Source organism: Pezoporus occidentalis, unplaced genomic scaffold, assembly GCF_034315485.1.
Source record: "Pezoporus occidentalis ecotype Australia unplaced genomic scaffold, CSIRO_AGI_Poc_V1 ctg63, whole genome shotgun sequence".
Taxonomy (NCBI): Eukaryota; Metazoa; Chordata; class Aves; order Psittaciformes; family Psittacidae; genus Pezoporus; species Pezoporus occidentalis.
The window spans coordinates 1475993-1503011 of record NW_026915977.1 but is presented as its reverse complement, the minus strand read 5'-3'; the positions used below and the strand labels follow the sequence as shown (position 1 = coordinate 1503011).

General features: G+C 37.3%; 1 protein-coding gene across 3 annotated transcripts in view; it reads right to left on the bottom strand.

The window, feature by feature from the left end:
- Nucleotides 1–27019, bottom strand: part of CTNNA2 (catenin alpha 2) — a 440210-nt gene that overhangs the window by 50473 nt on the left and 362718 nt on the right. For all 3 annotated transcript variants that reach the window (XM_062640068.1, XM_062640069.1, XM_062640070.1), the window contains 3 exons: nucleotides 11238–11330; nucleotides 10835–10991; nucleotides 6602–6802 (listed from right to left, as the gene is read on the bottom strand). In XM_062640068.1, the coding sequence (XP_062496052.1) occupies nucleotides 6602–6802; nucleotides 10835–10991; nucleotides 11238–11330 (451 nt within the window). The remainder of the gene's footprint in view (nucleotides 1–6601; nucleotides 6803–10834; nucleotides 10992–11237; nucleotides 11331–27019) is intronic.

Genomic DNA, 27019 nt, shown 5'->3' with positions numbered 1-27019 from the left:
GGAGATGCAAGGAATGCCAGTGTTTTTATTTTAAAAGATTTTGTACAATTCACACTTGTATTTCACAAAACATTCTGCTGGAGCTAGCCAATATTCACTGCATTTTTCTGCCTGTATTTCCTAGACTTGGTATACTTCTTTTTCTAACTCCACAACCACCCTCCTTACATTATAAAATGGCTCTTAAGAACACAAAATGTTTTTGAGACACTTTTGCCTCTATATCCCTACATTTCTTTAATTTTATCAATCTCATCTTGACTGTCTTCCATTTCTGGAAGATTTTTAGGTTGATCAAAGCTGAAACAACTATTTGAGCCATTCAGTGAACGTATTCCTGATTGTATAGGCTAACTTAAACAGTGATTGAGGGTTATAGTGCCTGGAAAAGGTATCTTTGCCCAGCTGCCCATAATGATGCCATATTTTTTCTAAGAGGATGAATTAGCTCAGATCCTTCCTGTCAATGTAGATAATGCAGTTTAAATTGTTCCATTTACCTAGAGAAATGGAATAAAATTATCTTCTAGTGTTGCCTTTCTGATAAGGAAACTCCCCTACTCCCGCTAGCCAAACCAGCATTCTCCTTTTGTCACATTTTGCTTCTGTGTATTCACCTCTTAATTAATACATTATGCACCAACCACAGCACTGACCCCTGAAGCATCATAGGATTTATCTTTCTGCCTGCTGAGAAATGGTCATTTATGCTTTGCTTGTGTCTTGCAACCAGCTCTTAATCCATCAAAGGCCTTAACAGTCATTCCATGGTTACCCATTTTCCAAACATCCGTGTGTGCTGGACTTTGTGAAAAGCTTTTGAAAATCTGTATCAATTAAGTTATATTCTCCTTTAATACTATATTTTTAAACTGTAAAAGTAGAGAAAAAAAGAAATAGTATTGAAGCTTGTAGACACCGTGGTGATCTATTCAGCTCTTATGTGTCTCATGTAACTGTTTTATAATATATTTTACATGGTTTCTCACTGCATTCTTCTGTATATGGAATATGGTCTCTCAGGTTAAAAATTCTTTGGCTCAAACCAAGCACTATTGGAACATAATTCTCCGGTCCTTTTGTAAAATACCCTAATAATGCATTATTTTTTTTTTTTGGTGGTGATACCTTGATCTTTGGATTTCAGTTTAGCAAAACTTTAAAGAAAATGCTACAGTGCATTGCAGAATAAAGGGCATAATTTCATCAAAATGCCAGGATAAACGATCTCATGTTCTCAGGATGATGGTACCCATAAGTTGTATTATAACTACCCAAAACTCCCATAAAACATGAATTTAACATAATTTATTTTTGAAATAGGCTCCATTTTGAAATCTTTAGCTCTCCCTCAGATACAATATGGGGTTTTCTTGGATTACAGTTATGCTTAAACTCATCTTCTTGCTTCTACATTTTGTTTCCCTTCATATCGCTGCTGAAAAATCCATCTTTGCCACACTTTAGTATTAGCTTTGATAACATCATCGAGCTGCCTTTTCCTAGTGATAAATATCTTTAAAGTTTGTCCTACTCATGCTGATAAAATTCTCAGAGGCTTATTGCTGAATTGCCAGTAGCGCTGATTTTCAGCTTTAGCCCATTTTGATAACACAAAATAAAGAAAATTGAGTCAAAACAGAAGTCACCTATTTAAAACCAGATAGTTAAAAAGTTACTAGGGTAGTTTTAAAACATGCTAAAAGCTGAAAATCAAATTTCTGCTCTGAATTGGACAATTTCAGATTTCCAGTGTTCTTCACAGGAGTGAGAAACCCAAGTACTACAGTACTTAGAATCATAGAATCATAGAATAGTTAGGGTTGGAAAGGACCTTAAGATCATCCAGTTTCAACCCCCCTGCCATGGGCAGGAACACCTCACACTAAACCATGGCACCCAAGGCTTTGTCCAACCTGGCCTTGAGCACCGCCAGGAACGGAGCATTCACATCTTCCCTGGGCAACCCATTCCAGTGCCTCACCACCCTAACAGGAAAGAATTTCTTCCTTATATCCAATCTAAACTTCCCCTGTTTCAGTTTGAACCCGTTACCCCTTGTCCTGTCACTACAGTCCCTACTTGCTCTTCCAGGATGGTTTCCAGACATCCCAATGAAAACTGAAGAAAAAAAAACCCTGAAAAATTGGAAACTTTTCACAGCCCTTCCCAGGCAGTTCTGGTTCCATTTGTTCTGTTTTTTCTCCTTCATTTCCCATTCACTCCTTTCATTACAACTCTGCAAAGTCTACTTTAGTTTTCCTAATCTAAATTCAACCCTCTGACCTTTAAAGAATGTCACAGCTTTTTCTCCTTCCTGTGTCTCAGAAGTCTTCAAAAATAATATTCAGCCTCGTTGCCTGTTACTTGATTTCTTTCCACAGACGCTTCTTTTTACTCGTTTAGAAATTCATGCTTCTTCCCTTTAGTTCTTACAGCTTCTGAAGCAATTGCTGAGTAAACTTTGATCTCCTCCTACTTAAAAGCAATGGGAGACCCAGCTGGCCTTAGTCACTGCAAGGACAGGGTGCTGAACAGTATGAGAGATCTCAATATTCAAACAGAAATTGTGCTCCCTTTTTGATCTGGCTCCGTTCCCTTGCCTTTTGCCTTTTCTCTTGTTTTTAACCTTTTCTTTCTCCTCTCTTTTCCTTTCCACCTTTCTCTCTTTTCTTTTTTTTTTTTTTCACAGACCATCTGTAGCAGGATAATTTCACAGTTCTCTACAAATGCTGAACACCAATATAACATTTAACAGGAGCCATCAGTATGACACTGCCTCCCAATCCATGCAGTCCACCCCTATCCTCATGAAGGTGGATGATGCCCAGGGCTGGGGCTGCCATTGGGCTTTGCTTTTCAGGAAACCAAGCTAAAGATACTAGTAAAACTTCACAGTGACTGAAGCTCTGGTTTACTCCCGCACACAGTTAACACACACCACACTTTATGAGTTCAGTGTTTGTTCCCATCAAGGCCCATAGACGCTGTGGTTTTATAGTTTTCATTTTGGATTTATAAGCAAGTCAGTGAGAGTCAAGTTTTTATTTTAGTTTAAAAGGGAAATAGAAGTATTCAATTTTAAAAAGACATTAACCAATCTGTCACTCCCTAATACTGCTGTCAGAGATAAGAATCCAGTCTACACTGAGTGCTTGGCTATAAAGGCAGTGGGTTAGTCAAGCGTAAGCAAGAAAGCACTAAAACACTAAAAAAACCCCAAACCGTATGTTCCGAAGGCTGTAAATTTAAAACAAGAACACAACAAACAAATGAATCATTAAGGGGAGACCAATTCTAAAAGTAAGGTATGCATAGTTTCAATTTCTCAGAACCTACCAATATTGCTTTCCTTAAAGATTAATTTTCCCCCACCCTCCCCAGCATGAGCAAGGTGTTTCTCTTTCCAAAACAGTGTAACCATATTTCTGCACTGTAGATCAAACCCAGTACTCCTATAACAATATGAAATCCCTGGAAAAAGAGGCTTACCAGAAGATTTCCTTTCCTGAAATGACAGTTAAATGAAAATAATAATTGTAAGAGAAAGGTAATGTGCTTATTTCCCTGCCATTGTCATTTAACTATTTTTTTCCAGCTTTCAAAAGCACTTAATTTAAAAAGAAATAAAGGTCAATTAAAAAAAAGGAGTAGCAAAGTTGAAAATGAGTCTTCAACATTGTGCTTCTCACAGACTTTGATACGTGCATCTGCGGGTGAAGCCTAACTCCAGCTAAAACCATCGCATTATTCTAGTGCATTTAATAAAATCTGGGTTGGATCTCAAGGTGATGAATAGAAAGACTATATAAATATACATGTGTATTCATAGATACTCATATCTCTATATCCATAGCTACACAGATGTGTATGCAGAGACCTGTTCCAAGGGAGAGAGCAGAGTATAAATATCCAAGGCACAGACAGAATGGTGTATGGGGGCTCTACACACCATTTTAACCACTTTATTCCAGAGTGAAAAAATGAGTCAGTAAACTCTACCCATTTTAATCAAAAATCATAGAGAAAGAATAATAAATGTTTTTGTAAATGGCCTGAAAAGCTGCAGATAGATAGAAATTGTGCTTTAATATTAATGATCCACATTTGTGTCTGGCATAAATTATTTTAGCTTTATGTGCTCCATTGAATCTGGGCCCATTCTGTCTTCTGAACTTGTGCTGCACAGTTTGTACATGACAGAGTTCTCAACATTTAAAATATAAGTTTTAAACTTTTGTTTACTATTCAAATTTACTCACATTTTACAAGATACAAAATAAGTAACTTGAACTAAGGAACAGTGACTCAGTGTTAAGTATTGAATCCCAGAATTAGTAAGTTGATGTTGTCAATATTCACTTAGTCCGGAGCTTCCAGCACTTAATTATAATTCAAATTATACAAAAGTGCATTAAATATGGATGGTATTTATTGTGCCTATTATTGATCTATGTAACTGACTTTTATAACTGTTAGTTACTCTGTTGAAAAATCAATATTCTTATTAATAATAATTATTAATATTATTATTAATAAAATCTAAGACAGAAAGTTTAGCTGAATAAAAAGCCTAAATATGTTTTTTTTTTTGTGTTGGTTAATAAAGAAATCTCATTGCTAGGCAGAATTCTTCAAAATCTCTCCTTTACCAAAAGGATACTTTAACACAAGAGAGCCACAGAATATTTTACCATATCAGACTGAAGTGATCTTTTTTTTTTTCCCCTGCTAATTCATACCAACCCATAGACTTTTTCAAATAAGCTAAATGTACACTACTTATTCCATTGATCTCTTGCTGGGTAATGAAAAACAGGGGGACTAATAAAAACAATTTTCAGACCCACTTTGGCTTCTTCTACTTCAAAACCATGACACAAATGGAACCACAAAGCTTTGAGGGAAAAAACAAACCAAACCTTATTGCATTGTTTTCAAGCTGTACAAGGCCAAAAGACAACTCTTAAGGTCAGCTGGATGTAAAGTGAACATGAATGTTGCATAGAAGATAGCTGTGTAGAGCCAAAAGGAGTGTGCTCTACAGGCTGAAGATCATGCCACTGATTTCTGACCTTCCCCAAAATGTTGTTCTGCAGCTCACAGGAGTCTGTGAAACTTATTTTCTACAGGCTGGTGTGAAGACACAAGCACTGCAGGTGCTCGAGGCGCAACTTTCTAGTCATAATCACAATCACAAGAATCCACACTTCAGCTATAGCTTCCAATAAATGACAATGACAAGTCAGAAGAAAGAAGAAGAAATTCTTGCTGTGCAAATAGAGCTTGGGTTCCCTATTAGGCCTTAATAAGCTGAGGACAACCATAATACTACAATAAATCATTTTGCTTATTTCTGTTCTTAAGGCTGACACAGAGGCTGCCAGAACTACAACAGATTTTGCTTTTCTATCTCACAGGGAGATGCCTGTCTGTTTTGTCTGAATGTTACATTTGCCGTGCCCTGAGCTGATGCATTCTCATTTGTTTCTTCTCAAATACTCTTGATTTTAAAGCCCAGGTGAGCAAGTGTCACCTAATAGGGGAGGATCAGCTCAGACTTCCGAACTACGTGTATCTATATCATAGCTGGTCACTTGTACAGTGAAGTGAATGAAATCCAAGGTATGATTCATCCAAACAAAGGTAGACCACTGTTTTAAGATGAGGGCACTTGAAAGCACTGCCTGTACTGAACAATTCAGACGCACATAGCAACAGGTAATACTGAGTATAAAGGAGTCTAATATAACCAGCTTATGTATAAACACCTGCACTTAGATGAATTCGCTCCCTGCTCTGTGAAGGCAAAAAAAAGCTTAAATAATAGTAATAAATTAATATACAAGTATATACACATAAATATATATTTTATATATATATCAGATACTTATATAAAATTATCATTTAATATAAATATATATTATAATTATAATAATTATAATTATATTATAATTATATAGTTACAATATATAAAATATATATTTATATATTTATATATTATATATATTTATATATATAAATATATACATACAAATAGATATAATAGCTTTTTAAATATATAAAATAACAAATTAAAATAAATCAGTGCTTTTCCTGGTCTATCCATCTTGCAGACTTTTCTATTTTTGGATAATGTATTTATTTTATATAATCTCCACATTTTATATAATCTACCAGCATTTCATATTTTTTTTTTCAATTAAGTAATGCATTTTCAGTTGCTTAAATGTATTTTCAATGAAAATTTGTTTTGTTTAGAAACATAATTTCAGCCACCAACAAGTAGATTCACCTGTACAAACCACAGACTAATGTTTGTAACAACACATAATGCATAACCAACTGACTCAGAAAGAACTTGAAGAAAAGGCTGTGTATTTGCTCAAATCATTGAAACTTTGAGGATGTAGATTAGCCTTGATGGGCTACTGAATCTCTTATATGGCTCTTGTCAACATAGCCCCTGCAATAACATTGAGTAGAGAATAAAAAACAACTCACAGTTATAAATCTGTTTATAAACTGGTTTCAAGCACAGGTTCCCCTCTGAGTGCCATATTTCAGAGAACTAATCAAAAAACATTTCAAGTAAGCTTACCCGTTTCAGAAAGTAGTTTGGTAGCTTCCAGCACCTTCTCAGTATAAACTCCAGTTTCATAGTTTTCCATCTCTGCATTAATGATGTGAATAACTCTGGCTGCACGGCCTCGGATGGCACCCGCAGTTCTGTCCAGTGTATCGACATCTCCCTCTTGGAGAGCAATCACACACTTATTCACATCTTCCAGAATATGGTTTTCTGGAATGTAGGAAAAAAATAAGGCTCATTTCATGTCGTTCTTCCTCATAGCAAAGCTTACTGATTTGGGTAAACAGCATAAGTCAGTATGCTAAAAAATTGATATCTGTCCTTATCCAGGACTGCAAAACAAATACCATTCTGTGGTATTATGACACATAATCCCAAGTGTGATATTTATATTTCAAAGGGACTGCACTACCCTCTCTTACCCATACCGCAAATACCAACCTGTGATTCTTTGAAAAACAGTCACATTAATTTCAAACATCACACTGAATTTTATTATAATGAAAGTGTAATAGAAATCAATGCAAAAGAAAAGCATTCAAATATTATGCAGATGCTCTAATAAACAGTTGGGCAATTTTCTGAAGCTGAATTCACACATTCTCATAAACACTCAATATGTTTGGTTCCTCTGTGCCTAAATAAGTTAGAAAAGAAAATAAATCACTTTGAAAAGACAACAGTAAATGGCCTTTGTAGATAGCAGGGTGCCTGAGCATGAGTAGTTCATCTCCTTTACTCTATTTATGCCAGAGATTAAGCTGTGCATTTTTAATGACATACAGTATAATCATATGTGATTGTGCATATTCAGAAGGAAGAGTCAACAACAGTGAGTCTGCTCAGATAGTGTAAAATCAAGTGTTTTCATTGAAATCTTGGGAGCTGTATTGTTTTTTTTTGTGGCTCAGAATCAGGCCATCCACTCATGTGCTGCAGTATCACAGCTGATGTGATATTCTCACATACTGACAATGTGAAAAGATGAAGCAGATTTTGACCAGGTCAGACATTATTTCCCTGCAGCCAGTACAGTTAAAACTCATTTCAATAATAAAACTGTGTCTGAATGTTATATTTGAGCAGCTCACTCTGAGAAACTCAGTGACTAAACAACAACTTTTCTGCCAATGTCTCAAATAAACAGAAAATGAAGTGCTCTTCTTTGTAATAGTAATAAATAAACCAGAATCAATCAGTTCAACAACTGCTTTTTGTTAATTATTCTTGGCCCCATAAATAGAATGACACATTAATCTTCACTGTTAAAAATCCCAAGGTTGGTTCATTTGAGGGTTTCAGAAATGTTTTACATGATGTTGAATTTTAAATTGTAACAACTCCGTATGAAAACAGAAATTCCCCTGAGCTGTGAATCAGAGTAACTTGCAAGGCAAAATTCTTTGTTTAAAAAAATCTCTATTCACGTTTTAAAAATGTTGCTTTGCCAAAATATTTATTCACTATTTCCTCTCTTTTTTTTTTACTATGGCATAGCCAAATTCTGCCCAACAAGAGGAGCTGTATGGATTTGAACATGCAGTGCATTTGGAATCTAAAGTAATTGATTAAAAGTATGGTTAGCTTTCTTTTGGCAGCCACAGTATTATTCACAGAATCACAGAACTGTTTGGGTTGGAAGGGACCTTAAAGCTCATCCAGTTCCAACCCCCTACCAGGGGCAGAGACACCTTCCACTAGAGCAGCTTGCTCCAAGCCCCTGTGTCCAACCTGGCCTTGAACACTGCCAGGGATGGGGCAGCCACAGCTTCTCTGGGCACCCTGTGCCAGTGTCTCACCACCCTCACAGAGAAGTACATCTTCCTAATGTTAAATTAAATCTCCCTTCTGTCAGGTTAAAGCCATTGCCTCTTGTTCTTTCTTACCTGCCCCGTCAAAAGCCCCTCCCCAGCTTTCTTCTCAGCCCCCTTTAGGTACTGGAAATTGCTCTAAGGTCTCCTGGGGACATTATTAAAACTGTGACACTCAATATGAAGAGGAGGAGGTGTCATTACATGAGGTACATTTAAGCAGACACTAGCCCATTCTGAATGCTTCACTGTTTTAACGTCCAAAAATAAAACTACCCTGGGTAAGCTGAGGCTTCCAAGCTTACAGCTAGCAGCAACAGGTTTCCTGGATACATGTGATGCCCTCTCATCTTTAATAGGCTTATCTATGGAGAGTGTTAGAAAAAAGTCTAAACCCAGCAGAAATACTACATCTTAGCTGCCTTGGAAAGCTTGGATCTAAGTCAAGGCTATGTTAGAAGAAAATATGATTTGAGAAAAACAAAAAATAAAAACATTTTCTATTCAAATAATTTCTGATTTTATGGATACAAATGCTTGGAGTGAGAAAAGTCCTCAAAGAAATAACCAAATGGTCATTTAAGCAAGTTTGACCTCTCTTTGGCTTGTGGACAGGGTCTGCAGTTTATAGCTTGGTCTGCTCTTTCATTGTAAAACTAGGTCTGTTGAAAAGTGCTTGCCAGCCTCAAATCTCAAATAAAAATCTATGTGCTACCAGATTCTGAAGTACCCTTTTATTCTGAGAGTTCATTTTTGTTTTCTTGGCATGGCTTGCAGTAAACACCCTAGCACTGGTGCTGCACAATGGAGTGTCATTATACTAAACCAAACCATTTCCTTGTTACTAATAATAGCTGGATACAACCAAATGAAATAAAGGGGAAAGTAAAGAAAGAAGAGTACAGACGTTTTTAATGGATAAATACTTTTTCTTTCTCTAAATATCTTAAATTTTTATTGGGAAATTTAGCAAACCCTAAGGAAATAAACATAAAATTAAGTCCAAGCTATGTCCTGAAGTTTGGCTCTTCTGTGACATTACAGTAGGCTAAGCACACTTGCCACACTATGTACTTATTCACAACAACAAAATTCACCTCTTTCAAACTGTAATAGGAAAATAAGTTGTCTACAACAGACAATTAACACAAGAGATGCAGCACTTTGCAATTATAGTATTCATTGCAATATTATAACAATACACTCTGCCACAAGTTGTAGCACTTCACAAGGAGGATGGAAAAAAGATTGCGACCCAAAAAGTCCTTCTCTTCACCATCCCTTCTTTATGTAAGGACTAAGACACTTTCTCTGTTTTCATAGGAGACCTTGTTTTGTATTGTGATCCTTCCTAGTGAGGTAAGAGAAGTGCGGCACTTCTCTGTCCTGGCTCAGCAGTAGCAGTCATTTTTTCTCCTTCTTAGTAGCTGGTGCAGCGCTGTGCTTTTGACTTTCAGCCTGGGAACAACACTGATAACACCGATGTTTTTAGTTGCTGCTCAGCAATGTTTACTCTGCCCAAGGACTTTCTGAGTCTCGTGCTCTGCCAGGAAGGAGGGGAAGCTGGGAGGAAGCAGAGACAGGACACCTGATCCAAACTGACCAAAGAGGTATTCCATACCACAGCACGTCATGCCCAGGATGTAGAACTGGGGGCAGTTACCCAGAAAGGTTAGATCACTGCTAGGGTTGGGCTGGGTATCGATCAGCAGGTGGTGAGCAGTTGTATTCTCTGCCCTTGTTATTTCCCTTATTATTATTATTGGTGGTAGCAGTAGTGATTTGTGTTACACCTTAGTTACTAAACTGTTCTTATCTCAACCTGTGGGAGTTACATTCTTTTGGTTCTCCACCCCATCCCTTCGGGAAAGGGGGGAGGAAGAAAGTGTGGAGGGGGGGAGCTGTCCTGAGAACACACCTATATTGGACTCACATGTAGCATCTCCCTTTTTCCTACCTCTTTTAAGGGCCTGGTAACCTGCTATGGATAACTGGAGTTATGGTATATCTGCCCCCGTGTTTACACACAGCTCACCTGAGCAAAGCTACAAAACAAAGTAAGGAAAGTTCATCTTTCCTCCTCTTGACTACAACTGCACGAGGACTCTAATAACAGTTTGTGCAAAACTGTCAGCCTGACACAGGTCTCGAACACATTTTCAAAAGGTGGCCAAAATCCTAATGTGTGCCTGTGTCAAAACAAAACTTCTCTAGAAACAGAAGCACAAATAGGATATTCTCCTGGAGATGAAAAGCTAACCAGGGATTAATTAGCATGGCTTGGTTCCTCCTACTGACTGTAGAAGATCAGCATTTCAGTAGGGACGGACTAATGGAATAACAATGCTTTAGTAATTACAGGTTTTCTCTGCTCTAACCCGTTACTTTAACTTAGAAGTGTATTTTTAGAAGAGTCCCTTGATCCCAGTACCTGAAACGGAGAGGAAATCATCCACTGAAGTGATGTCGTCAACAGCTTCAGTGAGAACTCGCACTTGTTTCTCCCACTGATCTTTAAAGACATCCATGTTGTCCTGTGCTACTTTGCTCTGGGGTCTGGCGGCCAATGTGAGCGCAGCATTTATTACCTGTTGTTCAAAATCATTTGTTACACAAGGGAAAGAACAAATAGATAATAGACCATTAAAACCACAGCATTGCACCCCAGTCTACAGACATGAATGTATCTTTCACAGTTCATGGAAAGCAGGCAAAAGTGCAATGACAAAGGTAAGGCTATAATCTTCATCTAGGCTGTTTTCCCTGTCCCAGCTAATTAATGTTTTCAATGCCAAAAGAGTTCTTGAGTACTTTTTAGCAGGAATCTTACTTACCTGTGGGCACAGACTGTCAATCTGCGTGGCTGCCATACGGACTAACTTCACGCCTTCTTCATTGTTCGAGATCGAACAGGCCAGATTTGCAACCTGCAATGAAATCAGCAGAATGGGAATCGAGTTTTAGGCAAGTGGTCCATTTTATTGCTTTCTCTCTTCTTCTTGAGCCCTGCCTGGAATGAAAGAATTGTATACAAGAGGAATGATACCACATCTTCTATGCTGGTGAGCAGAAACCCATGTAAATTAGTTCCTTACTAGCCATATTAATTTGCTTTTTCTCAAAATCTTCCCTGTCAAGTGTTTCACATCCTCCTTTATAGCTTGAAAATCTCCTGAGAAGTCATGTAGAGCATCCAAACAATCATCTGTACATTTCCTTTTCTCAGTTTCTTTTTCCTTTTATGAATCATGTCCATTATTAATACTAATAATCAGACTCATCCATACACTCTCAGCTTTGCAAAATGAAGAATCTTTGATGCCTTAACACCTGGAATTGTGCTTTTTTCCCTGAGAAACAACACTCTGATACCTTCACTGATACTGGGAAGTTACGTATTTCTCAAATATCTTCATTGTTTCAGATTCTGATGGTTTTATGCATGTTAAAATAATTTTAATTCTCAGGTGAACCTTTTTATTTTTGCACAATCGTCTGCTGCAGATTAAAATGTCCATTAGCAAGAGTATCATAACTTGGCCACATGAAATATCTCTTTTGAAAGCCTAATTCTGTACCATATCGCTGAATATCTTGCTCAAAGATGTAAGTATCTACATGTGCTTGCTCTGGCACAGCTTTGGGAAGTCTGAACCTCACAAGACTAGAGGCTATTTGGATAAGATAAGACAAGGAAGGCTTAGAAAGACACCTGAATGACATCTAGCAATCAGACTCCCAGACACTGCAGAGCTTTCATTGTGGTTTGGATGCAAGTGGCAGAGAATGTTCTCCCAGCTCATACAGTGCTGCCTGTAAAATATCCATTCCCAGAAGCTTTATGCCAAGTCCATGAACTGCCATGGGTTTTCCAAACAATAACTCATGTCATAGTGCACATAATTAAGCTCATCAGGGGTATTTAAATCATAAAGGTACATTCTGGGATGGGGGAATATAAGATATTTTTTTTAATCAACCAAAAGTGTGGCTCTTGATCCTAATCTACATTAAAACAAACTTATACAATTTTAAATATGCTTCCTTGATATTATTCACTGTGCCTGAAGGCATAACTATCAGTTGGAAATGATTCATGAATTAGTTCAAATACCCCCATCTTTCTAATTTTCCTCCAGTCTCCTCTTGTGGTATTAATCTGTTCTCGTCTCCAGTGCACATCGCCACATTAGCCCTGGTCCATCTGTTCTGCATAGAACCTATTTCACTTCACAGTTATGTAGAACGTGGTTTGCATGTATCACAGTGCCAAAGCCCAGGGAAGAAAAGAACCTAAGGCTTCAAAGAGTCTTGCAGGCATTTCCTAGTCAAGGTTTTATCATAATGTTGTGATTTTTATTTTCATTTCATGGTGAGACAAATGAGTTAGTCTGTTTGTTAACAGCCTTACAGCACTCATGTCAAAAACACTCTCCTAAGCTGACATCTTCCAATTAATTTACCATTTTCTCTAGTAATTTCTTTGCACACATCAAACAGCCTACTTTAATCTTCATGAGAAACAAAAGCTAAGCAGGATAATAATTAGAATGCATTATCAAGAGTGGAAATTACAGACCTTAAACACTAGCAAATGGTAATAAATTCAGCAAAAGCCATCTCCCTCTATTTTAAATAAGTGGTTTTTCAGATTGCCCTTTCATTTTGTGATTATCATGATGAAAATCTTTCCTAAGGCTTCAGATGCGCGACACATCTTACTCTTTCTCAGACAGTAGCAAGGTTATGTGGCTGGAAGGGGCCGGGTGTCATGAAATGGCAATCAAACTATTAAGCAGGTCTGTGAGTTCTTTTGGAAGAAAAAAAAAAAGTCAGTGAAACTTACTTCTTCTCTGCCCCTGTTAATTACTCTTTGAATAGAATCTGATGAGATAATAGCTGGATATTGTAAAGTTTCCTGGTTTTCCAAGGAAGGATACAGACATAACCACAGGAAACTTTTTCTCCTCTTGTAAAATAATTCAGAGTTCAGAACATTGTTTTGGATGTTACTATCAATAGAGTACTAATGTAATCTATAGCTACATTAAATATGCATCACAAGAGCATTACAGTTACCTGTTTAAAAACTAAGACACATATTATGTATAATTTGAATCTATACAGGTGCTGTGATATATTTCAAGTCTTGCATAAATATAGCCCTGTATCATCAGCAGTCAGAAAGCAAAGCTACTTTCACAATTCAGCACAGTATGCCAGCCTGTACCATGGGAAGATCTGATTATGTCAAATAAGCATAGTCACAAGAAAATTCTACAAAGGTAGATGCAATCTGGATAAAATTGAATTTAGCAGTACAAATCTGAAATAGTATGACTTTACCCAAAATGTATTTTTAAAACATGGCAAGACATGTTTTAATGCCCACATTTCAGTGCCATCATACAAGCATGGATCCGTGAAACAATCCAAGTTTTAAGTGCACTCAGTCACCAGATAGAACACTATCTAATTATTTTGATTGACATCGTTATCAAATACACAATCAAGTAACCATCAGTTAAGATTCTTGGCTTAACAATGTTCTTAGTTGATAGAAACTGTGAGATAATTCAACTTTAGCCTACTATAAATTTAGCCTACTATAAATTCAGCGACTTCAGATATTTTTCCTACCTAAAACTATGGCCTAAAAAGCTTAGACCCAATTCCACCCCACTTAGCTGAGACATTTTGGTTAGGTGCCAAACTAATCTCTTTGGATAATGGATAAAAACAGAAAGGCACTTCCAGAGACTGTTTCACGTCTTTGCTTGACTATCTCATCCTCTAGATGTGTCTAGTTTATTATTTAAACTTAGATTTTAGTTAGCCCTGGTTATTATTGACAAAGGTATTAATGAAATAGATGTTTTAATGGTGCATTACAGAATCATAGAATAGTTATCTATTTTGCATATGCATATTTAATACACCATGCTTTGTCAGGAACCCACACTCTTCAAGGCTGGGAATCTATTTCATGTCACTCTGGAGCTGGATGAAGCAGATAGCTTGGAAAGGAAAATAAAAAGACCTCATGCTACTGTAGCTGCCAATTTGCTCAGACTTTGATTTGACAGCCTTTACCTTTATGCTTCAAGTGCTCTGCCTCCACCAAAGCATTGAAGAGGAAGTTTCATAAGAGGCTGTGGAAGCGACCAGGTAATTAACTTTTCTATCTTCTGTTTACCAAGTTCCTTGAGCACACAGAACTTAAGTTTGTATGAAGATCAATGAGAACTGACTGAAGAGTATTTATATGAATGAAAACGTTTTAAATACCAAAATCAATGAACTGTGAATCATCCTTGAAATGCATGGAGAACTTAATAACACTGAAACTGCTGTGTAGACAAACATTATTGTCTAGAATTTCAGGTCTGCTAAGTTACTCTTATACAATCAAAACAATTGCTAAACACCTTAAACCTGTCCTGCAAGAGGGTGGAAAAGTAATGAGCAAGAAAATAAATACTCTAGCTTCAGTGATGCTGTATTTTTCTGCAATCACAAAGTTGCTGAACCAATACTAGAACTGGGGAGGTGAAAAAGTATGCATCAACTCCTTCAGATTAATTTCCTGTCACTGGCACTGAAAGCCCTAGATGCAATTCTGCACCTTGCTAGGTATCTATCTTAAACCATGCAAATAATTCCACCAGTTTCAATTATTCAAAACATATGCAGGATCAGTCCCAATAAAATGTATTTGCACGTATTAGGTTGTATTTCAGCCTCAAGCAGTTTTCTGCTGTACAGCAGATGGAGGTGGTGAAGGGCTTTGTTTCTAAGGCAAATTTTGACTACCATTGTAGTAAGGACATACTAATGACAGGATTTATCTAAAGATATATTTATATGGCAGCTGGACATGTAAGTACTGTATGGATACACAATGCCTACACTAGTTTCTTGCTAGGTAGCAACTGAAGCATGGATTAGTATTTTTTCAATGCATTGCTTTTTGCCACACATACTACTTACAACAGGAAGCCTTTATTTCTGCCATAAAGTTGCACCCCAGTTTACAAACGTAATCAAAGATTTTTCATACCAATTTACTCAGAAGATGTGGTTACCTTTCGGTGTGTTTTTAAACTAGGAATGTTTCCAATTCTGACTCAAGCTTTTTGCATTATTAAAGATAACTATGAGTAAAAAAATGCATTGTCCTCTCATTCAGACTTAAATTCAAATATTTAATGTGGCCACTCTGCACTAAATGTACATGAAAAGGCCCATACAAGAAACCTATTGTTTAGAGCAAAAATGTAAACAAAAGGGGGAACGGGGGAGGAGAAAGGACCAGTATATGCTCTAGCAAAGAAGCAACATCAACACAAAGCCTTGCAGAATATTACAGCAAGTGTGTATATTCTATTCCTCCAATCCTCATAAATTCCTTAGAAGAAATAATACACAAAAAGCCCTATTCAGTTTCCCCAAATGTTTAACCATTCTAAGGTAAAGAATGCAATCCATTAATATCTTGGGTTTGTGTCTATTTTGTAAATATATTTTCTATTCTATTGTAAATACATATTCTATGATTCTATGACTATGTTTTTATTTTTATTTTTGTTATATGTATCCCCTATTTATGTCATTTATTTTTCCACTGCAATTAAGAGATGGAAATATTAGGAAGTAGAAAATTTACAGCAAGTTATTCTAGTTTTTAGGGAAATATAGAATAACATAAACAAACCCAAGACACCATAAAACTCACTTGTCTATACCACATGTTTAAGAAACTGAAACTTTCTGAGTTATTCTGCTTGAGTTTAAGGTGGTTTAAGTCAGAATCTTCTGCAGCATGCACAGTGGACTAAAGCCAAGTCAGTTACTGTGTTTCAGCTGATGAGTGATAACTTGCTGAACTGTGGTATCTTAGCTATTTGTAATTATTTATCTATCCCCTTAGTAATTTATCCAGATGTTGTTACAAATGGTTCAAAGTTTGGACATTTATTAACGCTGGTACTGCTGTAGACAGCCCAGTGATATTCATGGAGCTGCAAGTAAAGAGTTTTTCTAAAGGAAAGCACAGAATTGAAGTGAAGTTACCCAAGATCTTCAACTTGTTTATCCTCACTCTCTTCACTCAAGCATTATATTATGAGCAAAACTCTATCACTAGACAGAATGTTTTTGCACATACACAAACAAGTGCCAAAAATCTAAATGTCACTGAGAGTACATATTGCTCTTCCTCTTCACACACCGCAGTGCCAATTCGTACTACCATGAAAATATTAGACCGTGGTCTCAGTACCTATTCCATATGGCATGGGGGGAACCTCATACTGGATAACACTGAAAATTTTCCCTCATTTATATTAGCCGGTCACATAGTCTTATCTTAATAAGAGATGTATTTTTAAAGGTTGCTCACATGTACATACATTCACATGTATTAAAAAATCTAACTGTATACACAGCAGTAAAAGAAAGCCATTGCTTTTGTAAATCGCTGATGAGCTGGCTTACTGAATTTGACATTTGCTCTGAAGAATTTTAATACCAAACCCTGAACATATTTAATATAAACTGTCCAGACTTTTACGATAGGTAGCAGTAACATCAGTACATTAGAAAGCCACAGAGAATTTCAAGCACAACAGTTGAATGCTTTATTTCATGTCTTATATGATGCCCACTGAACCTATGTGAAATTTTTTACTTCTCAAAAGGTCAACAGCATATTCACTCATACTGACTACAGGAATAAGGCTTTTCTGCTCAAACTCCCTCAGACTTCCCCCATATCAGATCTACTTAAAAGAGCTTTAAGATATTTCTGCTTTTTTGTAAAGTTCAGACTGGGACTTGAATAAATTCAGTGGGTCTTAGACTGAGATTTTTGAAAGAAACTTAAGTGTTAGAGGCTTCATGTGTACTGAAAGCTCAAGTCAAGATGCAAAAATCCCAGCTTTGGACAATTTCAGGGAAGTGTTATTTATGCAGTCTGTATCTCCATCATCACCATCATCATCTCCCCCATTTTCTGGGACATGCCATAATATAGGATGGAACAGAAGTGAGAACAAAAATGAAACACCTTGAAAAATCCTTCTACTTTCTTATGTTCATAACTAAAATACATTGGTTCATGTTGAATTGCAGAGCTGCCAGTAAAGAACACAAGAAAAGAGTATTCTGTTATGCCCAAACCTTTAATACAGACAATAATAATGGTTTTAAATAGGAATAAAAAAAAGATATTTGCTAGGAGTAATTACTGACTCTTTTTCTTCTTCTTCAGGCTCAGAGCTGTTCCAGTTACCACACATGAAGACCTAATCTCCCAATCTCACAATTAAAAGTCCAGGCATAAATCTGTTATGGTTTCCTCTGTTCTACCACATCTATAAATAGCCTGAAATTAAAGGACTTTGGAAAAGCAGGCGTGAATGTTATTTCCCAGAGCTGGAATCAATAGAAACACTTTCTGCTTTGACAGAAAACTCCCCTAGGGATTACAGATGATTGTCCTTTGGTTTCGTAAGGTGTATTTCTGTGCCATTCAACTGGAGCATAATTAACTGACAATCAGTACTAGTGGGGAACCCGTATGCTGCTCAGCTGTGAAGTAGGGAGGGAGATGAGGACAGCAGAAAGACTTCTCTCCTGAGGTTCATTCCCAAAGGAGTCTGGAAGTGCAATGGGGCACCCAGCTTCAGACAGGTGGGATCCCTCCCTTCAATGATTTGCTCACTCATCAATGCAGCTTCTCAATTTTCTCTCTATACATGTGCAGCCATTGCTGAAGAAATAAACAGCAAGCAGCTACAGTAAACTGAGAAGAAGAGCAGAACTCAGGCTCAAGAACATAGTTACAACCAGATTCCTACTTTGATTTAACACCTCTTGAGCAATATAGAATTGCACTGATGAAATGCAGCAAGTCTTTCTCCTCTAAGAAAACAGCTTATAAAGCTGTAGGGGATCTGCTCTTTATTTCCCATCTATTCAAGTGGGCTGTCAAGCAGATACCCTTTTGGAGACCAGTGACCCACCTCAGTGCTCTTTCACCTCTGTTAGAAGGATCCGGTTACTTTTCTATCTAATCTGACCATAGGTAAAGGCTTTCTTACACCATTCTTCCATACCTGGTCTGTTCATACTGAAAAAAGCAGAGAATAATATAGCAGAACACCAAAAACTGTAACAACACCTTTGAAATATCAGAAAACAGAACCTTTAACCAACAGTAACTGTTATGCCCCAAAGCATGCAAAAACAGCCAAAAGAATTTGTTCCAGTATACCAACAAATGAGGAAATAATTCAGGGTATTTGTGTATTAATTTTTTCTGGTCAATCTGCAATCAAGGCAATGGCTATTAAAGCTCATAATGAATTATGAACAATGAATACTGAAATACTCAAGGGGCAAGAGGAGACTTGGGGTCCTATGGAAACAAGATTTACAAGACACCTCCCATATGGAGACAGGCTGAGAAAGTTGGGGCTGTTCAGCCTGGAGAAGAGAAGGCTGCGTGGAGACCTCAGAGCAGCCTTCCAGTACCTGAAGGGGGCCTATAGGGATGCTGGGGGGGGAACTCTCCATTAGGGACTGTAGTGACAGGACAAGGGGTAAGGGGTTAAAACTTAAACAGGGGAGGTTTAGATTGGATATAAGGAGGAAATTCTTTCCTGTTAGGGTGGTGAGGCACTGGAATGGGTTGCCCAGGGAAGCTGTGAATGCTCCATCCCTGGCAGTGTTCAAGAGCAGGTTGGATGAGGCCTTGGGTGATATGGTTTAGTGCGAGGTGTCCCTGCCCATGGCAGGGGGGTTGGAACTGGGTGATCTTAAGGTCCTTTCCAACCCTAACTATTCTATGATTCTATGAGTTGATCCCATAAAGCAATTTTGACAACATACCTCTGGCAGTGCTATAATTAATATATATTAACAGCAAGTAGCTACTAAAGCAATCCATCTATCTAATAACAGTCCACTTTTTTGGCAAACTAGTCAGTGACCTGGAACAGGGATGCACCCCTGACTGGGGTGTGATAATTAAACGTTGTCTTATCAGGAAGCTGTATCTTGACAGTTGTTGAAGATAAACAGGGGATTGTGATAAGAACTCAACAAATTTCATGATAGTAACAGAAGCACTGAAGAGATTAACACAGTGTGATATTGGACACCCCAGGTGTAAACAAATCACTAATTACTGATCCCTAGAGAAACATAACTCGTGAGTCAGATAGAACCAATTTTAGTTAGCTGACCAATGCAGATGGAGCTTAACTTGACAATGAATGCAAAGAATAATAAGAAAGGCTTCTACAGATATGCCAGCCACAAAAGGAAGGTCAAAGAAAATGTACCACTTATGAACAAGACTGGCAAACTGGTAACAACAGGCAAGGAGAAGGCTAAGGTAGTCAATGACTTTTTTGCCTCAGTCTTCACTGAGTCTTCCCACACCTTTCAAGTGGGTGGACTACAAGGCAGGGACTGGGGGAGCAAAGTCCCTCCCCCTGTAAGGGAAGATCAGGTTTATGACCACCTGAGGAACACCAACATACATAAGTCTATGGGACCTGATGAGATGCATCCCAGAGTCCTGAGATAACTGGCTGATGTAACTGCCAACCCATGGTGTCTGAAAAGTTGTAGTCACCAAGTGAAGTCCCTAGTGACTGAAGAAAGGAAAACGTTGCATCCACGGACCCTAGGAACTACCAACCTGTCAGCCTTACCTCTGTACCTGGGAAGATCATGGAACAGATCCTCCTAGAAACTATGCTAAGGCACGTGGAGGACAGTGAGGTGATTCAAGACAGCCAGCATGGCTTCACTGAGATAGATGCCTCATCCCTAGAACCATTCAGATCAAGTTGGATGAGGCGCTGAGTAACCTGATCTAGTTGAAGATGCCCATGCTTACTGCAGGGGGTTGGAACTAGGTGATCTTGAAGGTCCCAACCCAAACCATTCTATAATTGTAGCAATTTTAGGGCTGAAGTTGTGCAGATAAAGGAAGAATTGTATAACCATCTACTACAACTCCTACAATGATTGATAGCAAAGCTGGAGACACCTTTAAATTCTATATAAGCATACAACAGTAGCAACTTGTTCACATGAAAAACCTGAAATTTGAGTATCTAGAAATAGTCAGTCTGCTATCCTGCATTGCTATGTAAATATTATTTATTACCATTAAGGGGAAATGTACCTTTAGTGCTTGTGCTTCATCCATGACCCTGCCTTTGAGGCGAGGTTAAGATTTTTGACCAATGTGCTGGTCGTCCCCTAAATTATATGAAAGCCCATATCTGTGTCAAGATGAGTGTCCCCCCACCGAGGGAAAATTCAGCTTTTTGCTTTATTTGGCCACTTGACAGGCTGGAAGCACTGGTCAGCATGATCATTTATTCAGCTATAGCTCATAATGCATTTGTCCAGCCATGAAAGGAAAGAGAGATAGGAAACACAGAAGGAAGCTTTGAAGGCAAGATGAGGAAATTAATGGGGATGAAAGAATAGGGGTGTAGGTAGAAACTGGAGACATTACAAAAGTAGAAATGTGATACACCACAGAGACTGGAGTTAAAACTGCAGGTACTGCATAAGAAGGGAGACTGCTAGTGTCAAAGAAATCTGACATTATCATGGTAAAGTGCATGTAGAATACACATTTTTATTATTATTTATATTTTTTTTTAAGAAATAAAGACTTATTTGTTCCCTTGCTCACAAACAAGACATCGTAAAATACAATGATTGCCTTCATAGGGGTACGTGAAGAGATTTTTACTTGGAGTAATATTTTAAAGGCTTACGAAGTCACACTCAGAGGAAGACTGATTTTATATGTATCCAATTTCTGTGCAATAATAGTCTACAAAATGTTTCTACAATAATTTAATACTGGTTCAACAGTAATGCAAAATTATGTCGTCTGCCCAGAACCAGAACATGTAGACAAGGCAACAGAATGAGATGTTCTCTTTTCTATTCCTCCTGTCAGTATGCTTTAACCTTGGAATGAAGAGCTCATATTGGCTTGAAACATCATTTAGTTTATTCATCTGCTTAGTCGCCCTTTTTCCTGCTAATATACCCCATTTTCTGTAGGAGAAGCCATATTTATGATGATTAATTTTATGACGTGTCTGATAGCAAGAAACAAAGACCTAGAGTACTTAACAGAAAAAAAAGTATGTGGCTATAGGTATTTTCCCATTTCTGTATTATAAAAAACTAGTCAGACAGTTATCTTACTCCTTCCTTTCTGTCCTACCACTTTTAGTGGTGTACTTTTAATATGACCAGAAACAGGAAGATGACTTACATAGAGTTGTTTAACAGCAGCTGCATTTATACCAGTAACCTAACCACAGACTTGAGAACCTGAACACACTTTTCACCTTTTTCAACTGTAAACATAATCCTTAGCACAGTTTTAGCCTGCGCTACCTCACCTACATAGCACATGATTTCTTTTATATCTGTTAGAAAGATGCGGACAAAAGAGATGGCACTGAGAAACCTTACATCTTGATCTGTTCTAACAGGTAAGTAAAGGACAATGAAATGAGAAAATAATGCATTTATATTTAGTTCTTTCTCCTGCTCTGAAAGGGGAATACATAAAAAAAAAGTAGTTTTTTTAATATGCTGGAACTCATATAATCAAATTATATTTTCTCCTAATTTAAGATGGCTTTTTTTTAAAGAATTTTGGTTTTGCTATAGTACTAATAAAAATGTTGATATTTTCATCTGAGTTATAAACTCAATCATATGGTTTATTTGATTAAAACCTGTTACATTCTGACTCAGTCTTACATTTTATCCAGTTTTCACACATCTGCAGTTCTATGCATGAAAGCTGATTACCTTCTCAAAGGATCATCATTAGCTCAAATATCCAAAGCCATCTGAACAAACCTCAGATTATTTCTGGTGTATTAGAGTGCTGTTTCTGGCTTTTTCTTTGACTCCTCCAAAAAAACCAAGTAATTTTCATATGAATGCAGCTCACACACAAATTCTTTTAATAATGAGGCTTTATATCAAGAGCTCTTCATATGACTTTTAGCATTAAAAAATAAAATGGGAACAAACATATATCTAAGAAATCAAAACTGACATTAAACTCTAAATGGAACTGCAGACAGAGATCTTTAATTCACTGTGCTTTGATTTATGGGCCTCTTGGCATGCAGAGAGTCCACTGTCTCTGCTATTACATTTAATGGCGGTATCGGGATGCTTTTGGGCTCTTTTAAAACTGGTAGCTCAAAGTCTGTGGCCAGTGGCTCCATGATAAAGCTGCAGAGTCTTTCCACAAGTCAATTTTAATATTTTTTTAAAAGCTTTTGATTAATTTAATTCAAAGTAACAGATAAATCTCAGTCAATTTTAAATTCCTCAAATTTCAATGGAAACAAGCAACTGTTTTGAGGCTCTTAATGGCTCACTGAGCAACGAGTTTACCTGACAGGCTGCACTGAGGCATCTGAGTAGTTAAGAGACTTCCTAAATTCTGTGGGAAAAGCTTCAGCTGGATCTGATACTTGACCACAAAATGAAAATCTCTAAGGAACTGGGATTCATAATTTCTAGTGTTTACAGAGCTGCTTGTTTAATAACAGATTACTCCTTCCTACAACACCAGAGCAAGAGTCACACATCTGAAAAACCTTTAACTAGGCAGTGGGAGAGTTACTGTGTTTCTGAGGTTGGTTATAAGAAGACAGGTTTGGAGTAAGATGTTTTAGCAGGCTTTTATAGGGACTCCCATCCTTTGTAGCGTGTTGATACTAACACTTTTAGTATCACACTGGACATGTGAAATGCCAGGTTGGGCTGAGCAGTTGCTCTGGCACTTTGATTTCTTGTTCCTGTAAGAACTCCTTCATTAAATCACCTTTACAATTAGCCACAAGTGAATGAATGAATTATGGGAGTAGGTTTTTTTCCTCCGTGTTGATTGGGAAGCTATAACATTACAGGTCATCATTCAGTTTTCCAACACCTGTCTTCAGATTAAGTGATTCCTGAGATATCCTTAAACAGGAAAAGAAGTGAACATAGGAAATGCAGTAAAGTACAGCGTTATTAAGTCTCTTCTTAGGCACTTGCCATGTTCTTTTGAGAAGCAGTAACTGCATCCATGAATATGTCCAGATAAGGTGATGGATGCTAACTTTTCTTTATTAACCCATAGATTGCCTACCAGATGAGGAACAACACTTCCCTATGTCCTTGTTTAGGAGTAGGCAAAACAAGTTTCTTTTAATGTAGAGAACATCCTGGCTAAGTTTGATTAGTTTTGTCAGGAGACTGGATACCACAGGAACAGGAACATCCAGTTCACTGCACCAGTATTAATATAATATTACTATGAGTCATTGAAATTTGAGCCAAAAGGAAATTTGACAGATGATGCTCCTGTCAGAAGGCAGGATCAGCTGTACCTAAACTATTCCTGACAGATGTTTGTTTCACTTAGTCTCACCAGTCTACATTGATACCAGTTGTATGGATTTCTATTCCTGTATATGAAACATTAAATTAGGGAAAACAAATAGCAATAGTGTGTGATGAGGTCAGATTTACCAGAACAACTGCAACAAGTGTGCACTAATCTGCATTCAGGGCCCATTCAAATACATATTAAGAGATTGAGTAATGACAGCAAGAAGAAAAACAAACTGAGAAACCCTAAAAAACCCTAATTTTTCTTGCCTCTGCATATTTTTCCTTTGCAGACTCACTGTTAGCTAAAATCTGAATCTGAGCTATTACGCTTTGTGAGTAAAGAGAACAGAGAAAAAAACATTTTTCTACTGCACAGCAGTAAGGCTATTCGCCATTAGATCTATCTACATGCTTATAGCAAATTCATAGAACTTTAGTACCTTAAAAAACACAAACCAAACCACCCTTATAATAGGATCTACTGAGAAGCTTCATATATCAATGTAGGTGACATATTTAGCTAAAAGAAATTTTGACATCCTTTCATACCATCTTTTTTGCATGTGCATTTCTGTGCTTGAAGCACTACTGGAGAGGATTATTGGTTGAGTCTAAACAATTCATCTTGCAAATTAGATTTCCACATATTTCCCAGGCTCTTATGATACCTTTATGCACTTGGAAGACCAAAAGATAAAAAACTATCAAAACATATCTTTGACGGATTTTCCTTTCTCTGACAAGTTATGTTCAGAACAGGCTTAATGCATGGTTATTGCTGTCTCTACTCAGAAGTTTGTAGTATCTTAGACTCCCTGAATAATGCAAATATAATGATAAAGTTTTTGATCACTACTTCAGTTATTTAAAATGGACCTTGGTTAACTCGATCCTACTTATTTGAAAGCCAGTCAATGTTCTCATGGTGAGAAACACCAACAGAAGGCCTGAACACATTAAATGTTAGCAAATTTTAAATGTAAAATCTCTAAATTCTGTGTGTGAGAGTAAGAGATAGACGGGGTTCAAGTGCAGCTCTAAACAGAAATGATTAAGCACTTATACAGTAAAGAACTGCAGATCATATTCAACATCTCACTCAATAACATAATTCTCAAGTAGATATACAAAACTCATCAACCCTAACATAGATGACCAAGCTTTTTCATTCAATCCATCCAATGAGACAAAGCTGGAGATCCCCATCTGATATATACCAGCTTTGCTCCATTGCAGCAAAGCTTCAGTGATTTACAGCCGCCTTGGCTCATATAACACACTCTTTGGTCAATAAATTGTAGCTTTGACAAACTAAGGTAGAAATGAATTCCACAATCAATCCACCAGCGATACACAAATGGCAGTAAATGTCGCTCTGTTTCCACTTCTCTGTATGCACAATGACATTCCAGAAACGTTTACAGGACTCTGCAGAAGTCACTGTAGTGCCAGTCCATGTACAAGAGGAGCCAGTTAAAAAAGGATTTTCTAAATGTGGCAATTGATCACAAAAACCTTTCTTTCACTGGCATCAAGAAGACACAACAGGTTGACCAAAGAATGTGCTGTAGTCTCTATCAAAAAAGTTATATATCCTTACTGCCAGATATCGAGTTATGTATTACAAAAATACATTGTTCCTATGCCTTTTTATTATTGTAACCCACATCTTTTTAATGGTTAATTCATTATGAATTCACTGGACAGCCATCAGCATATATTTATACTACTAAAAACTGGAATTTATTCATCCAGCTGTACATTGGGATTTGTTTGGTTATTGGGGGTCAGTGAACACGTAACACACTTTTATAAACTGATATTGAACAGGAAGAAACTGCATTAGAATGAAGCCAGAATAACAATGAGCTGAAGAGTCAGGTGAGCATTTCTTGCTTCAGCTGCCCCATGCACTGTCAGGAAGCTCATGCCTTTATTTTTTCTTTAATTGTTATTATTTTTAAATCCTTACTTTTCTCCATTACAATTTTTATGTAGCTCTTTAAACGCCTTTACAGCTGCCATGGTGACGGCCCCCTGCCAGCTAAAGGGGCAGAAATGGCACGAGTGGTCTGACTGTGTGGCTGAACCAAGCATGTGATGGGGTTTCATTCCCAAACGGAAACATGTTATAACTTTTCCGAGCTAAAAGCTTTTAATACTACTTTTCAGTGTGTCTTTTAACAAAAATTAGAAATTGCTATTAAATTTATTCTTTTCTTTCTATATATTTGTTATTATATGGTCCAGCTTCAGCAGAATTGATTCTGATTGACATCAGTGTGAATGACAGGAGAAAAGACCTCAGTAGTTTGAGGGTAATAGCTGGTGAAAATATGTACCAGTTCCATTTCTGAGTCAATGGAAACCTACCCCAGGCAGCTCCCATCTCAGAAGCTACCTTCTCTGAAGGACAGTCAAATAGTCTGCAATATTATTAAATGCTACCTATTACACTGACATTACTCTGTAGTCTTAAGAAACACATCAAGAAACTATGTAAAATAATAGAGTATTCTGTAGTAACATGAGAGTGCCAGTCAAATTTGGTAGTGAATAGCTTGTACAGAAAAGGCCAGGTTGGACAGGGCCTTGAGTGACCTGGTTTAATGGAAGGTCTCTGCCCATCTCAGGGGGGCTGCAACCAGCTGATCTTAAGGTCCTCACAAACCCAAACCATTCTAAAATGTCACTGCAGTGAATGTTCACCTGCTCTGTTAAAAGTACAAAAAAAACCTAACATCACACAGACACAGATACACTTGCAGTTTTTCAGGATTCCAATTCTGAAAAATTCAAAGAAAAATATTTTTCAGTGTATTAACTGGGGCCAAAATTCCTAAATTTTCTTTTCCTAGAAGTCAAAACCCAATATAAATAACGGCAAATGGACTTGAGCTGAGGATATCTGAATAGAGTACATGTTGAGAAAACACTGGTGAGTAAAGCTGATCTTATGCATGTTTTAGAAGTTCATAGAACAGCTGATTTTCATGTCATGTTACTCCCAGTTTAGGCAAGCATTCAATATGAGAAGGGAGCACAGAGGTGATTTACATTTAATATCTCGATCTCATTTCAAGAGAACAGCTTAAACGCAAACACAGTCAAGTTGAAAGTCTTAATGTTCTACTTGAATTCACATGATTTATGGAAGGAG